Here is a 17,299-nt window from a genome sequence, read left to right as displayed (position 1 = left end):
CCACTGTCTTTAGACTTTCCTAATTGTTTGCAGAATGTACTTTCTCAAGTTTAAAACTGATGTTGCTAATCAGATTATAACAAGTAAAAAAGTATGGATATGTCCAAAAGGGAAGAGCTGAGGAGATCAAAAGTCTTGGAATGACTTTGAAGTGCTTCTACAGATTGCTTCTATTTCAGTATTTTTAAATATCAAACAGTATAAAAATTACAAAATATTGCTAAAAGGTAGCAGGAATATTGCTGCGAGTTTTTAAAATGTTCTAGTGGATGCTGTTACAAACATTACTAAGTTAATGCAATGAGTTCTTTACACAACTTTGAAAATCCCTGTCCCTCTGCAACATTTCTTATAAGTAAAAAGAAACCTAGAATATTCATATATATAAAAAACATAAATTTCTCCACTATCAGGAGTCTTCGTGTATTTCTGTTGATATCCTCAAAGAAACTCTCTAAAAGAAAAATAAAACAATATCAGCTTAAGTTCTCTAATGCAATACAAGGAGATAAATATATAATGTGAAAAGTTAAAAAAAAAAAAAGGAAGGCTTATTTTTCTTAGACTCTGGCGGTTGTTTTTTTCTGAATTAATAGTTTAGCTTTATGTGAGCGCTGGTTAGGACAAAGACGACAAAATCTTTAAAATCTTTGTCATTGTCAAACATTAACATTGGATTTCAAGCTATTTTATATCTGTGAATTTAAAATGTCTGCATTTCTATTTAGGTAAATTCCATCACTTTCTCTAATTTATTGTGTTCACAATATTTATATATAGTTAAATTCTCAGTGTTCAGCACTTCAGGATCTGTGATCTGAAGTGGACTTATCAACTAATTTAGTCGCTCTGAGGACTACAGCATCGTCTGCAAATATGCATCTCCAAGGGAAGAGTTTGACTTTTGATAAAACAAATAGCATCATATATGGAGACATCAGAGAGCAACGGACTGGCAAGAAATACCATTACCCCAAATCTCCCAAAATGGTAAATTTAATGCTGCATGCATTCCTGAATGATACTTCAATGTTTTTGTAAGGTTTAGAAGGCAACTATACGCCCTTAAGAGAATGCATTGTGTAATATTGGACAATTACTTTAAAAAAAAAAAGTGTTTTGTTCTGCAGAACCTAGCTTTTGCCTTTTTGTTGTTGTTGTTGTTTTTCCTTTTAATAAGGCAGGGATGTCACACTCATTTTCACCGGGGGCCACATCAGTCTTGTGGTTGCCTTGGAAGGACCAAATGTAATTTTAGGACCGTATATAGGTAGGAGCAGTTACATTTATACAGTCCTAAAATTACATTTGGCCCTTCAAAGGGAACCGTGAGGCTGACGTGGTCCCCAGAGAAAATGAGTCTGACACCCCTGTAATAAGGGAAAGCCATTACAGACATGGTCTCTTCAGTACTGTTAGTCCAAAGAAAAAGGTATATAAATGTTTGCTATCAGATAGTAAAACATATGTTAACTCTGAAACCTCAGTTGAAAATTGATTTCTGTATATGCTTATGAAAGTTATGTACAGATTATATATAAGTATTGAGCACTTCCAAGCTGAACAAGAACGTGAGTAAAGATGCAAGTAAATTAATTGCAAAGTTTTACATGATCTGATACCAAACTTCAGTTATATGTGAGATAACTTAGAGGGTTCTCACTATTTTTCCTCCCTTCCCACCTCCATGAATTCTGGATATGGTTTCCAGCAATTTGTCACAGCACCAATTGTCTCACATATGCGATCTTGATTATTAGTTCTACAGTTAAACAAGTGCTTGGATCTAGTTTTTGACTTTCTGGGACTCGTGTGAGGCAAAGGTGTATATGAAAGATCTACATATGGCACACGACACCTACAGTACCTACAAGTGAGTTAGTTCATCTTTGTAATTATGGTATAAAGCAGCAGTTCTCAGTTTTTTCTGCCTTAGGCTCTCTACTCCAGTCCTGCAAAGATCCAACTACTTCAGGGTGAAAACAAACATCCAGAAGTCTGAGAAGGATAAGGAGAGCGAGACCCTCCTAATACCTACAGTAATATCCAGAAGGTTTTGTCCTCAAATGTCTGCAAGTCACTTGCCCCAAGCAATGTTGTTTTTATTTTTTTACAAGGTCTTTTGTCACAGTCAAGCCTCACACATTGGTATTTTCAGCAAAAAAACCCCATGAAACATTGCAGCTAGAACATACTGTGTAAACAACAAGAGTTGGCAAAGCAGAGCTTGGCAAAGTAATTTCAAGGCATGCCTTTTGCAAATTGTAAAAAAGTGTTTTCTTTTTAACTAACCTAATATTTTGTCTTCCTTAAAGTCAGGCTTGATACATCACGATGTTCAGCTACTCAGACCAGGAGGTTTTGATGTCAATACTTTCCAAAAAGTATTTTATGTTCTTTGCATTGTGAGGCAACATACATCAAAATGTGTAGTTTTTATAAAGAAAGGAAAAATCTATGGTTGAAATGTGTTGGATTATTGTGTAAAAGCCCTCAGGTAGAAAGAAATGAAGTTTTAGTTGCATCATTTATTTTGGTATTACGTCACCTTTAGAGGGGCGTTCTCTACAAAAAGATGGAAAAAGTAGAGGATATTAATTTACTGAGTGATTTTAAAGAGCAGATACCTATTCAACTCACAAACTGATTCATAAAACTGTTTTTAATGTTTCAAAAACTGGGGGAAAAATATTCATTAGGTAAACAGAAATCAGTTCTGTGACTGACAGTTTTTTTTCTGTATAGCTTTAGTATATCTAGCTGAGATAAAGAAAAGTAATTTTCTATTGCATTTGTCGTTATACAACTCATAGCACTTCTTAGTCACTGTTAAAATATGTAGATACCAACCTGAAAATCTCTAATGAACGTCAGGAAGAAGAAGATAAAACCAAAGGCCACCGTCCATTCACAGATCGCACTCAACAAATGGTAAGTATAATCCTGAAGAAATGAAACATAAAATGAATTTTCAGATAAAGCAGCTAAACAAATATATTGTGGAATGCTATAAAAATAGACCAATATTATAAGACTTACAACTCATCATCCCAATACCCGGTTGTATAGAAGTCAATTCAGATTTAGTTTTTACAGAATAAGTATAGTTATCAAAATTCCATATGTTCCATGAAGCAATATCTTGTGTGCTAACATAAAAAATAGTACAAGAAAACTACAACTAGCACAAGATCAAAACACAGCTTGAATATAATCTGCACCTAAAAAAATTTAGTTCTTATGTGAGGGATACAAAAATGCCCATATTCAAAACTTCTACTCAGAGCCACTGAGTTTAGTAGTACTATCCCTTCGAGTAAATTCTCATGATGTTTTAAAAGGTGGGGCTACCCCTGTATGACAGTTCCTGACAAGAACTTTGTTTTTAAGTAAATCATGATAGAAAACTACATAGTATGACACAAATAGAAAGTAAAGTAGTTCATAACGTGCTATCAACAAATACGCCATCTATTTCAGTAAAACCTTTTTCTCGTCCTTGCATCTCAAATGAAAAAAAAAAAATGAAACCAGAAAAACAGCACAACAGCAACAACCAACCAACAAGCCAAGGGGCAGATTGTGAAGAATTATCTCACAGCTGCCTTGCCACTCTTTGGTTGAAGTACATTTGCCAAGTTTGCTTCTATTAAGCTCTTCAAGCAGGATACACTGTCTGCATTATTTAACTCACCTTTTTAATACCTCCCTGTGGAAAATTTGTCCAAAAAGAAAACTTGCCTTTTATAACTGTCAGTCTGAGAATACTGAAATCAATTCAAATACCTTATATTGATGTTATTATGCTTCAGGTCAGACCCTCAATGTTTATCACAACTGTAAAGACTATTTAATAAAGAATGGTGAGAAAGCTGAGAAAACAGATGTTGTAAAAACCCTCAAAAACCTCAGAATCAAATTGGTTCACTTTTGTTTCATGTATGAAGTTCATTTTCCAGAAATATGACTGTAAAAGGAAGTAGAACAACTCACTTCCAGAGTATTTTTTTCTACCATTTGTTCTATGGGTAAGTTTCAAATGCTTGGTTAAAATGAAAGTCTAACTCTCTCAAGACTGCCCCATCCATCACAAGTTTTGTTACCCAAGCCACAGACAGTTTTCTAATGAAGAAATGACAGGAAACCAGCATTGCACAAGTTGGTGAGATTTTACAAATCTGTTCACGATAATACACTACTCAAAGTCTCTGAAGAGTCTGTGATGATACATACTTTTAGATAAACATAACAGCATACCCCAAATAATATGTTACCAGGAAAGATGGCTACCTAATGAGGTTTTACCTTTTCACCTGGAGTCCAATCAATTTTTGTCATGGAAATTCGTGAAGCAAACACAATCACTGGGAAAAACAGTGTAAAGGAAACTATAAAAGTCTAGTAATAGTGAAAATGTCTGCTTATAAAAAAATAGCCCATCTTCCCATTTTGTAACACAGGTGGTCCTGAACAACCAAAATATCAAATCAAATATTATGAAAACAAGTAAATGAAACACATTATTGAAAGATAACTGACAGCAGCAATCAAACCAAATTTCTGCACAAATACACGTTTCTGTGAGGCCTTCCAAAGTACAAAGCGTAAGGGGAGACACTCCAAAACTTAGATCATATTCTTGATTGAGAACTGTGGGAGCAGAGTCTGCATTGTTGGAAGTGGAACCACATTGGTTTCTATTGGTCCACAATAGGTGCCTTGGTATATTTGTACAACTTTCTCTCAGGACTGGGGCCCTCTTTAAAAGCCCTTGCACAACTGCTGAAACTAAAAGCAGGCTGTAGCTGGCTGGCTGATGTGATGATCTGCTGCAACCACTTTTCAACACTGGCAGATCACTTAAAGACCAATAAAATAAATGGGATGGTTCTAATTTCTGCAGGCTGTGGGAAAAGCCAGTAAGTGTGCTGAATGTGTCTCTAGGGGAGGCATTTAATGAAGCCAAGCACTGACCAACATGATCAAAAGCATCTGCTTAGAATTGAAGGAAATCTTGTGTATGACATCTGTATTTTATATGTCTGTGTGTCAGGTTCATTGTAGAAGCAGTGCCCTCTTTTGCAAGCCTTTCTCCATACCCTCCTTCAAATAAATGAGGTTGGATAGTTGGTCTAGCTTTATTATCATGTGATCCTATGAAGAACATTGGGGCATTAGATTCAAATATAATACTGAAAGAAGATACAGCTTTTTAGAAGACCCTGAAACTCTTCATTATGTTATTAATGGTGTCTCAACATGTTATATGCATTATTATAGCAGAAATATTACAGAGCCCTAAGAAAAGATTATAAGCTCATTTTCATACTTCATCAGCAATAGTTTAACTTAAAAGGAAAATCATGAACACATAAAGGGAAAATTGTGGGATACACCATAAAGGATACTAGGAATGAAAGCAATGCATGATATTACAGATATGGCCATCCTCATGTGACACACAAAATAAGTGTTCCATTGTGGACAGGACTTGTAGGAGATTATAGACTGCAGTGTAATATATACAACACCGGAGCCAAATGCCACCAAAGCTCCTATGTCATGGACACTGGGAACAGCCAGCTCCTGGAAAGAGAATCAGCACAATGGTTAGCTGCTACTGTTTGTAGAGTGGTAGGAATCAATATGCCCTGAGAAGATTGATGGCCACATTACACTGAGCGTGTACAAGCAGTGGGAAACAGACCCTTCTCCAAACGGTTTACACAGGGAAGGTGAAAGCAAACAGAGAAAGAGTAGCTCAGAGAGGTAAACTAACCATATCAAAAGCCACCAGGTTATACTCCTTTCTCATGTTCACATAAAAACATAGATCAGTTTTAGTGCTGTTCAACAGTTAGTCTATTACCACAAACAGGAAATGGCTTATGTTTTTCTTAAGAGGTTCTTATACCTCCTTTTTCCCTTTACCCTGCTGATTCTTTTGCATTAAAAGACTAATCTGCATTTTGTGGCCATATTCTAACTAATGGTAAAGTTTCATGGGAGCTATTCTAAATAGTGACTGCTATATCTCTGTCCTCCACCCTTCAGTGGCCAGCCACAAAGCTCCAGGAAGTAAGTCCACAGAAAATTAGTTATATATTTAAAAAAAAAAAAAAAGTGTTACTTGAAATAAGCTCTTAATACAAAGGTCTTACACTGCCAGTCTCTTGAATTATTCAGCCCTTCTACTCACATTCAGCCTTTTCACTCACATTTACTCCCCACATCATCAGACACTTTTATTCAAGTTCCACAACAGGTGAAAGTGTGTATAAAATTCCAGTATCACTATAAGTGGCCTATTTTTTGTAATACCCTACCTACGGAAAATTGTCTTTAAAACACAAACAAGTAGAATACCCAGTAACAAAACTGATGAAGGTTCCAGAGAAACTATTGTATTCTAAATGCTTTAAAAAATTACAAATACAAAGTTATGCCACCTGTGAATCCAATATCAGACAAGTAAGCTAGCTTTAAAGCTCCTTTCTGTCACCAGACTATAGCAAAACATGTTATGATGTGACCTACTACAGTTCTATTATAGTGATTCACGGAAACACATCTACATCCTTTCATTACATAATTTAACATCTTTCCTGCCCGGAGGCCACTTTTATCTCTGTCTTGTAATGGTGAATATGTTCACATGCTCTTTTAAATTATTTTTCCCTGTGCTTTTCTTTCTGTTCTTTCCATTTTATCTCTCTGATATATGAAGTTCTGTCAGATTTTAAAGCATGCTCCTCACAAAGGTATTTTAAGTGGCATCTCATCTATACTTGCATTTTCTTCTCCTCTGTTACACGTTTTCCCTGCCATATAGGAATGACAGGATTTGGTATAGAAAGCATTAATCAAGTTTAACTGGTTTTGCTGCTTAGCTGCTTTTGCACTTAGTCCCATGCACAATACACAGAGCTTTTCCAACATGGCTCTCACGATTGCTTCTATAAAACTGCTACAGCTTCCCTAAAAAGCCTACCACACTCAACCCCTACAGAACCTGGGAAATGTTGTGACTTCCGCTATGGTAAACCTCCAAAGCTTTCTAGTCAAAGACAGGAAGATCTCTCTTTATTCACCTGTAATGTTTAACAGGCAAAAATAAGCCTGCTAAGACCTAGCTTCTCACTTTGCCTTATTCATTAAGTGCTATGGGATTTTTCCTTCCATATCCAATTATCTTCTTAAAGCTAACTCTCCACTGTCTTTCATTTCTGTATTTCAGATACTGTGTTATTTAGAATAGAGAACAAAGATTTTATTCATGACCATTACTTATTTTCTCAGAAACTCTTTCGCTTTCAGAGGACGCACTCCTAGTGTTTTCTCCCACCTCGTTCCTCACTTTTGCTAAGTGTTCAGAGACCAATACCATTAAAACCCCATGCTACCTACAATATCTTGAGGCAAAAACAGTGAAAAAAAAATCCTTACAAATAATTATGCTACTTAAAAGACTTACCACAAATTGCACTAGATTTGAGTAAATAAAAGCAAACCTTAAATATTTCCAGTAAAATTTCACACTGAAGCCTTTTAAACAAACTAGATATTTTGCCTTGAGGAAAGAGAAAATGAATTGATGCCCAACAATGTAAATCAGCTCTATTTCAGGACGCAGGTATGGTCTTAGCTTACCTGCTGGGGAAAAAAAAGTATAAAGGAACAAACAGGTAGGGCACATGAATCTGAATTTTCTGCATGATCCACTGATCAGAGGGACTAGACTTAATGCTAAAGAAATAATTCCAGCTTTGCTTTGGTCTCCTGACTTGAAACTATCACTTGACCTTGAGCAAATCTCACAGCCTCTTCATTTCTCAGTTATTTCTACTGGTAGATGGGGATAAGAGTGTACTGTTCACTAGTTGTACATTATGCAGTTAAAAGTCTGAAGACTTGTAAGCCACCATTTCCATCTTCCTGGGCATTTAAGCATGCTCAAAAATCTGCTAGGTCAGATCCTTAGATCATTACCATGTTCTGAACTCTTCCTACGAACTGCACCTAACATGGAAAGTAAGATCAAAGCAGAGGAAAGAGAAATAAGGTGAGAAAGGAGTTTATGAACAGGTAATGAGAGACAATAGAGATTCAAGAAGAATCAATGCTAGAACTGTCAGGGGGCCCCTTTGGAAACTTTAGGATCAAAATTTCTGCTTCCTTTAATCTCCCAAATTATTTTGCATTCCTGATTTTTCTTTTCCTTTTTGAAGCTCAGTTTGTTTTCTATTTCAGTCAAGCAACTCTGTTCCCCATCATCTAACTTTTTTTATGCCACATATAAATCTAATCAACAAGACTACAGATATTTAAAGTAGATTAGCATGCTTAGAATAGACTGTAGTGCCTGTAGTGTTTGCAATCCACACACACTGCCTGGAGGAAAAAAAGAGCAAGATATCAGAGTAAGGCAGAATTTTGTGTCTGAAAATACCATGTCAATTACATGCAAAATTGTATTGGCAGCTGAAGCCCTGACAATCTTTATTTTCAATTTCTCTGTATGTTGTCAGGTCACTATATTAGCACAACAGTATTCACTAAAATGTTCCTCAAGGAAGACCATCCTTTAAAAGAAATAATTCAGCTGTTTCCACAGATTTAAAGGGAATATCTCAAACTACATGCCAATTAAACTTGACTTGATTATCAACTGAAGTTTTCAGTGCAATTGTCCTAATAATTCCCTGTGTCAGAATCTATAATGAAATGTCTTATCCTTTTTGGCAAATTAATCAGGAATTCTATGTGTCTCTATCAAAAGACTTAACATGTTGTTATGCCATCTCCTACAGACTCAAAACAATGAGCTAATATTGTGTTCAATGTTCTAACCTGTCAGCTAAGTCTAGTTTATTCTGTAGAAAATGCTGCTAATGCACGTGTCATCATTCAGGTAACAATACAGGTGCTTTTGCTAGTCCGACTTATTCTTCCCTACCTAACTGTAAGCAAACTAAATTGTGAATAGCAAAGCGTTTTTACAGTAAAACTTTCATAGTAAAATTTTTTACAGCAAAAGCATCTGTATTAAGTTTTTTTCTAGTACAGACATGCTACAAGACGAGCACACACCAAACCCCTTACTGACATAACTGTACAAGCAAAAAATCTAGTTTACAGAGAGAAAGAAAATCTGTCTTTTTAAAGCCACTGAAAAAAAGATGAAAGAAACACATTTTTACTCCATTTGACAAATACCCACACTGGAATAATGTGAACTACTCTGATCTATTTGATTTTTTAACTGGTAAAACTGTAGCTTCATTTACGATACAAAATACATGGTCATACCTGAAAAGTTGCAACTATGCCCATTCCAGTACAGCCCATCAACCCAATACATAATGAAAACATGTTGCATGAAGACCCGACAAAGTGTGATGACTCATTTTGCTTCTCTATTAATAAATATCTGATGCACATTGTAATTACAGCTGAAAAACAAAAAATACATATTGTGTTAAATGATCATGTGTTTTTTACATATTAACACCTTTGCTCTATCCAAACCAATACATACCTAAAAGTGCTGAAATATTAATCATAAAACCAAAGATACCACTCTCTGGAGGTTTAGTTCCAGTGTCACTAAAGCAGGAAGAGAGAAGAAATTAAAAGTTAATGGAGATCTGTGAAATATAAATGAGACTTACAAATGAAACCCCAAGAGAAATGTAACCTGACTGAACTGCTGCTATATGCATAAGACATTTAAACATATAAATTGGAATGTTGCCTGCTGCACATTTAAGCTTCATTTTTAGTACTGATGTCTCCTTTTAGAAAGAAATTGTATTTTTAGAGCATACTATTTGAACTATATTTCTTCCTTTTCTGTACACAATATGCAGAGATGTGACGGATGTGACATGGGGTAAGAGTGTTGACCTGCTTGAGGGCAGGAAGGCTCTACAGAGGCACTTGGACTGGCTGGATTGATGAGCTGAGGCCAATTGTATGAGGTTTAACAAGGTCAAGTGTCAGATCTTGCACTTGGGTCACAACAACCTCAGGCAGTGCTACAGGCTCGGGGAAGAGTGGCTGGAAAGCTGCCTGACGGAAAGGGATCTGGGGGTGTTGATCAAAAGCCGGCTGAACATGAGCCAGCAGTGTGCCCAGGTAGCCAAAAAGGCCAACGGCACCCTGGCTTCTATCAAGAATAGTGTGGACAGCAGGACTAGGGAAGTGATTGTCCCACTGTACTGGGCACCAGTGAGGCCCCACCTTGAATCCTGTGTTCAGTTTTGGGCCCCTCACTACAAGACAGACATTGTAGTGAGGGAGACAATGAGTGAGTCTCTTGCTGGAGACAGTTCAGAAAAGGGCAACAAAGCTGGTGAAGGGTTTGGAGCACAAGTCTTATGAGGAGCGGTTGAGGGAACTGGGGCTGTTTAGCCTGGAGAAAAGGAGGCTGAGAGGAAACCTTATCGCTGTCTGCAACTACCTGAAAGGAGGTTGTAGCATGAAGGGTGTCATTCTCTTCTCCCAGGTAACAGGAGACAGGACAGGAGGAAATGGCCTCACGTTGCACCAGGGGAGGTTTAGATTGGATATTAGGAAAAATTTCTTCATGGAAAGGGTTGTCAAGCACTGGAACAGGCTGCCCAGGGAAGTGGTTGAGCCACCATCCCTGGAGGTGTTTAAAAGACACAAAGATGAGGTTCTTAGGGACATGGTTTAGATGTGGACTTGGCAGTGCTGGGTTAACAGTTGAACTTGATGACGTATAAGGTCTTTTCCAACCAAAATGATTCCGTGATTGTATGATGATTCTACGACAGAGCAATACTTTGTTCGTGAATGACATAAATGATGACATAAATGATATTCTAGAAATTAAGTTTCTTTTATTTGCTAAACTAACACTGTGATAGAGTAAACCATATCTAATGTAATTCACTATCCTAATATGTGAGAGAATTTGGCTTAGTTTCCTAATTTGTTTGAAAGGACTTTACCCAAGGAGAGCAACTGCATTCCAATTCCTGGGAGCATTCCTAGGCACTGTTTAACTTACTAATGTAGATACAGCTTAAGAGTACTCTAGGTCCAAGGTGTTGTAATTATTTTCTGCTGAAGCAATTCACCCTCACACGGGATAATTAGAAGTTCATTGGCGAGACAAAGCATGAGTGTGAGAATATCTACAGAACATATACATACATGCATACATCCTATGAAAAACATCATATACACAAAATATATGTTATATAGGAAATGGAATGCCTTCATCATAGAATCCTCTTCCCTCTCTTCTTTACAGATATGCAAACACCTCCACAAACATCCACACTGGAGAATGTCCTTTCCTTGCAGGAAGGACATATTCCTGGGAGTATGTGGATTCAACTCCCCTCAAGCAGGACTCTTCTATACAAGGTGAGTGCTCTGTTGAGATAAGAATACTGCAATGCCATCAACTCTTTACACTATTTTTTCTTCTCTGAAGTACACTGAGTTGAGAATATCTATTTGATCAGGCTCTGTTGGTCAAGCCAACGGAAAACATGTAGCTCACAAATCTTTACAGAATTTGGTTATTATTGTAACTAGTACCAAGAGGCACAATTGTGTATGTAAACAGAGACACTCAAGGAACTCTGCTGTCAGGAATGTAAACACACAGGGATTTTAGCTAATGCCAAAGTTCAGTGGAAATCATGCGAAGATCCTGAGAATGAAACTTTCTCTTAGGTGTATCATGGGACAAGTAGGTACTTTTTTTTTTTTTAATGTGATGCAAGAAGATGAATATTCTTCATTCCAACAGTGAGGCCAGATTAGTTTCCAGTGGTAGTGAGGCCAGATTAGTTTCCAGTGGTAAACTTCTGCACCTGCTACCTAGTGCAGCCAAAATTACAAGTGTTCAGCATGAATGCCTCTGTTCCTAACACCCATAAGAGAAAGCACTCTCTACAGAAGTAATCGTTCTTAATGAATTTTTGACAATTTTGTTAATTTCAAGCCAAAAAAGTATGACCACATCAAATTTTTTTAGAAATTATATTATCTTACAATCCCCTTCTATGTTACAGAAGCATTTGTGTCATCAGTTGCTAAGAATGCAGGGAAGCTTAGGGCGAAGGGAGAATCCTTTTCTATGAAAAGCTCATGCAAAAATAGAGAAAAATCTTGTATTTCTTTTGACTAGATTGGTTCCAAATTCTCAGACAACAAAAGCTTGGATCAGGCTTTTAGACAAGTCTTTACAACTTCTCAGGCATTGAGAGTCCCTATTCATCTGTATTTTCTTGCTCTAGTGCTTTCTGAAAACCTGCTCCAGCTTGTACTCTGTGTTAGTCCTGTTGTTCTTTGATAGTGGAATTGATGAAAACGGTACAGTAACTCGAATTATTTTGTATGCCACTTCTGAAAATCATCTTAATCCATTTTTCATTTAGCTAATTTTTTAACCTTGAACGTCACACCTTTTCCTCATCTTTCTGGAGTGGTTTCATAAATCTGACAAAGGACTCCATTTAAAAAATAGGCCTCTTGTGACAACCTTGAAGGACTTTTGCAAATCAGAAGCTGCTCTATGCTAAGTACAGGACTGTGATCACTTCAAAGCTTTTGGAAAACTTTAGGTGAGAAGAGAATTGAATCGGCACATGCAAAGAAAGCCATCTGCAGTTCTTGAAACACTTCACATCATAAGAGCAATGCAAACAGCCTGAAATGGCACTGAACTCCATTTGTTTTTTAATTAAAGCTTTTCTCAAGCTAAAGCTTTACAGGTGAATTTTGCTATTGTTGATTTTTAAACCAAACAATCTTAGATACATGGTTTCAAGAAATTTCATACCAAGAATACTGTATCGTAGCTACAATGTATTTACAAAGTATTGCACTGTACTTCTAAGGACACAAACTTTGTAATGCCATATTTTCCACTAAAAAAATACCTGGAGCTAAATTAAGATATAGGTACATTTTTGTTCTACTTCTGGTCTGTTGCTTTGGGAAAAAAAATAGCATTTGTGACAGTTACTTTCTTTTCATGAAAAAGAAAAAAGCAAATGGCAGGTATGAAACAAGAACATGTGCTCACTTATTTGCAATGGTGCATAGGTAAGTACAACCACCATGGAATAGATGAGGAACCCTATATGAAAATGACAGCATTTGTGTCACTGTGTCGGGTAGGTGAATTCTACAGTCAAACAGCCTTCTGAAGAGTGGAAAGACAAGAAGTAGAGGAGACTGGGAATAAATATTTTACAGCCTGAAGAGTCAGTATCATTATATTTTCTTCATAGCCATCATAAACTATTTATTTCCAAACTGAAGTCCCAAAATTTTAACCTAGGAAGATTATATTCTGCCTATGGGGATCCTCATTGATCCAGAGGTACTAACTGGCAGCAGATATCTTAAGGAAAATTCCCTTTGCTCTTTCACTGAGAATTCAAACCACCGAACATGCATCTAGCACAGCCAAATTAGTTTGGATTTTGAGTAGTATGAGCAAAAGAACTAATGTGGGCACAACTTATAATCATTTAGTCCTCAGCTGCTAGAAACCACAAAATTATATTTATTTTTATCTACCCATAAATGTATTTATATGGTTTACTTGAGACATTAGCACAGTTTCAATGACAAATTTAGATGTGGTCTTTCACTGTGATAGCTGTTACATGGTAAATAAAATTAACAAGTTATCTCAAAGCATACACAGGCTACTTGAGGAATGTAAACAAGAATTACAGAAATGTTGAACTGAAATTGATCAACATTTTTCTCCTTTGTGTAACTGGAATTTCCCCATACAAGCTCTACTTAATTTTTATAGTTCATTTTAAGAGATTGCACAACTGAAATGTTGCAACATTCTTCCTCTTTCTTTTTATCAGTCTAAGTTTCACTAAATCACGTTCTTAATCCCATGATTCAGATGCTCAGGCTGAAGCAATGACTGCAAAGTAATATGAACTATGTTTTGACTATTGGCCTGAATACTTAGAAGGAATCACCATATTAGTCCCAAGTGCACCTTCTACGAAGATCACATGCTTAGACCACGCACATTTAGAATTATAACAGGTTGTTCACCAACAGCCAATGTATGTCCTTAGTCCAAATGTTTTGTTAAAAGGATGTAAAATAAACAAGACATCTGTCTTTTGAAAAACTTTACTAGCAAATGCAGAGGACCTGAAACATGAATGGGCTGGAGATTTTTTTCATCACTGACACAGCCTCATCTGTCTTGTTGTTTTTCTAGGGTATTGTGATTACTTAGTTAAAGGATAAGAATGACTTTTTCAGTGAGATGTTCAGTTACATTGATAACTATGGCAGCTGTGATACATTAATCACTTATGCATCTGTGATGTGTAGGTTTAGTCTACCTCTTTTAAAAGAATGACACAAGATATCTGGGCTGTCAAAAACTTGACTATAAACACAATTATACAGAAAAAAGCCTTCCTGTTTTCTCATATATTTTATTGAAGAACATGGATTCAACATAAGAAACATCATTTGTCAAATGTCTTACTACAGGACCTCAAAATCCTTCTGAGCACAAACCATGTATTGAGCATGGACACAGTTATATCAAATGGTTTCTTTTTCTTGGTTAAAAATGCATAAATGGCACTGGTTACCAGCACTTTTGTGTCAGTAAAACTGTGTATACAATCAAGGAACATCGTGAGTACCACCACTATTATTAAGGCAATAGGTTATTTGTGCACGTACAAGAACAAGGCTTTCTGAGTCCAGATTTGGGCAATCTTAAAAAAATTTGCTAACGTAAGCATGAAGCCCATCTTTTTTTGGCTCAGTTTGAATGAAGCTCAACTTCCTTGTGGGTCGTGGTATCATTTGCACCATCTCACTTGCTTATGATGACAGGCCCTGATTTTCAATCAAATTTATGTGTATGTACAAATCAGGTTAGAAGTCTTCTAAAATTATGCACATCCATTAAGCCCTTCAAGGATTTAGGTCCAGATGTATCTTGAAAGATGTATTTGAAAGTCTCTTTTTAGATCTTCTATATGTCAGAGACCAATCTTGGATTTCTGGTTTACTTAATCTAGGAAAAGCTAAATACTAGTAATTTCACAGTTTAAATGTTAACATGAGTAATGTATAAAAAATTATTTATAGAGAATTGTGCTTAAACAACTAAGGTTACAGAAAAGAGATGCCAGCCATCTCTTGGGAGCCATTTACACGCATTGTTCCTATGCTGAAATGTTCAAAAAGCGTGTTTGTGGGGCTGCATGTCCTACAAAAGCTATTGTAGGGTTTCGAGTCCTGTCACCATCTGGTGTACTCTGGCCCAGCTCTTGAACTACACAAACAAAACTACATTTCCACCACTTACTCCATCAGTTCTGCTAGGAATTGGGCCTCCAGGATACTTCGACTCCAGCAGAAAACAGTTTCAGCTCCTTTCTACCACATCTGTCAGTGTTCGGGTCCCGTGGGTCTCAGAGAGACGTGGGTGCTACAGGTAGTGATGGGTGACAGGAGCAGGTCCCTGCTCTGCCCCCCCTCACGGGGAGGCCCTGCCACCGCTGCTTCTCCTCCCCCGGGGAGCCCCACATCCGTGCCGGGGGCCCGTACCCAGCAGCGGTGGGAAGGAACCGCGGAGCCGTCGGAGCGGGAGCCCCTCAGCACCTCCGGGCTAAGCCGCCGCCGCAAAGCCCCCGGCCGTCACCCCCAAATCCTGCCGTCACCCCCCGCCTCACCTGATGTAGGGGACGAGGGGCTCGACGTGCCCGGCCAGCACGGCGATCACATAGGAGATGATGAAGGCGGCCGAGGACCAGCTGACGAGCAGAGCAGGGACGAAAGCCACGCCGGGCATGCAGCACAGCATTGCCGGCGGCTGCGCTCCCCGGGCCATTGGCGGCTTGGGCGGGAGCGCCCGGACGGGCTCTGTGGCGACGCCCTGAAGTCACGGACAGTGACCGAGGACTTGCGGGACGCTCACACACACACACACACACACAGACACACACACACTCACACGGGCCGGCTCTCACCCTCCCGCCTCACACGTGTCTTCCCCCGCCGGGCAGCACCGGCAGCCGCGGAGATTCCCCGCCGTCCGCCGCCGTCCCTTCACTTTCGTTTCTCCTCAGCGCTCTCCCGGGGGGCAGCGACAGCTCCCGCCCCGCCCCTCCCGCCGCGGCTAACGGCTATAACGGCCCGGCTGGCTGCCCCCGGCCGCGGGGGAAGCGGGGGACCGGCCGCTTTTTCGCGGCAGCTCGAAGCGATTCGGAGAGTTTCTTGTCGACGCCCGAAAAGCTTTCCCACAGTCCCAGCCCCAGGGGGCTCTGTCGCCACTCGTGGGGCCACGGCGCCGGAGGTGCCAACTGGTTCAGAAACCCTGAGGTGCGAAGGTCTCATTGTGGAGTCCCACACGGTACAAAGCTCAGCCAACTTGGACTTGGATTTAAAGCACATAATGTAGCCTTGTTTTGCACATCTTCTGGAGGATTCACTTTTTCACACGCTTAGAGGGAAACCACAGTTCAATTCTAAATCGTGCTGTGTTCGCATTTTTGCTTGGGTTTAACCTGAAAGCCATAGACAATCTGTCAAGGTTGTTTCTGTTTCCTTTGACTGTTCATATTTATCTGCTTTCCAAACTCACATCCAAATGCATGGTCACCATTCTGAAACACAGTTTAATATGTGCATACTCCACATCTCTCCTTTCGTCTCCTTGAAAATTTATTGTGAGTCTTGTCTCCGTACCTTCAGTAGAATGTCCTGAGTTGGAAGGGACGCAGAAGGATCATCGAGTCCAACTCCCGTCCCTGCACAGGACAACCCCACAGTTCACACCATGTGTCTGAGGGCTTGTCCAGTCTCTTCTTGAACACTGTCAGGCTTGGGGCCGTGACACCTCCCTGGGGAGCCTGTTCCAGTGCTCCACCACCCTCTGGGTGAAGAACCTTCTCCTAATGTCCAACCTAAACCATCCCTGGTGAGACTGGCACCTTGTATGTACGTACATATTCCCTGTGGTAGAAGTGTACTAAGTTAGAAGGTGAGTACTTTGCATGCCTTTCAAAGTATTGGGAAATGAGGTAGAAATTTATTAAAAGGACTTGAGATTGCGTACATTGGTGGAAGTACTGAAAAGTAACCAAATAAATTATTCTACCGATAACACTGGATGTACTCTTCACATTATACCTTTTGGCAGTAGCATGGTGCTCACATTCTTAATGTATAACTTGAGTCTAATAATTCACTGCTACTTCATGAACTCAAGCACTTAAAAAAAAGCAAGCCCATCTCTTTTCATATT

At 38.7% G+C, this 17,299-nt stretch overlaps 1 protein-coding gene across 1 annotated transcript; it reads right to left on the bottom strand.

Moving 5' to 3' along the window:
• Positions 1 to 409: 409 nt before the first annotated feature.
• DRAM1 (DNA damage regulated autophagy modulator 1) lies at positions 410 to 15,883 on the bottom strand (the record flags this gene model as incomplete). The annotated part of the gene is made up of 7 exons (XM_080362302.1): positions 410 to 454; positions 2,851 to 2,943; positions 4,306 to 4,364; positions 5,409 to 5,586; positions 9,310 to 9,452; positions 9,539 to 9,606; positions 15,726 to 15,883. 7 exons carry the CDS (start codon positions 15,881 to 15,883, stop codon positions 410 to 412), a joined length of 744 nt encoding a protein of 247 aa, XP_080218428.1.
• Between the last annotated feature and the right edge of the window lie 1,416 nt (positions 15,884 to 17,299).

This window comes from Nesoenas mayeri, assembly GCF_963082525.1.
Source record: "Nesoenas mayeri genome assembly, chromosome: 1".
NCBI lineage: Eukaryota > Metazoa > Chordata > Aves > Columbiformes > Columbidae > Nesoenas > Nesoenas mayeri.
This window is presented reverse-complemented; position numbering and strand designations above follow the sequence as displayed.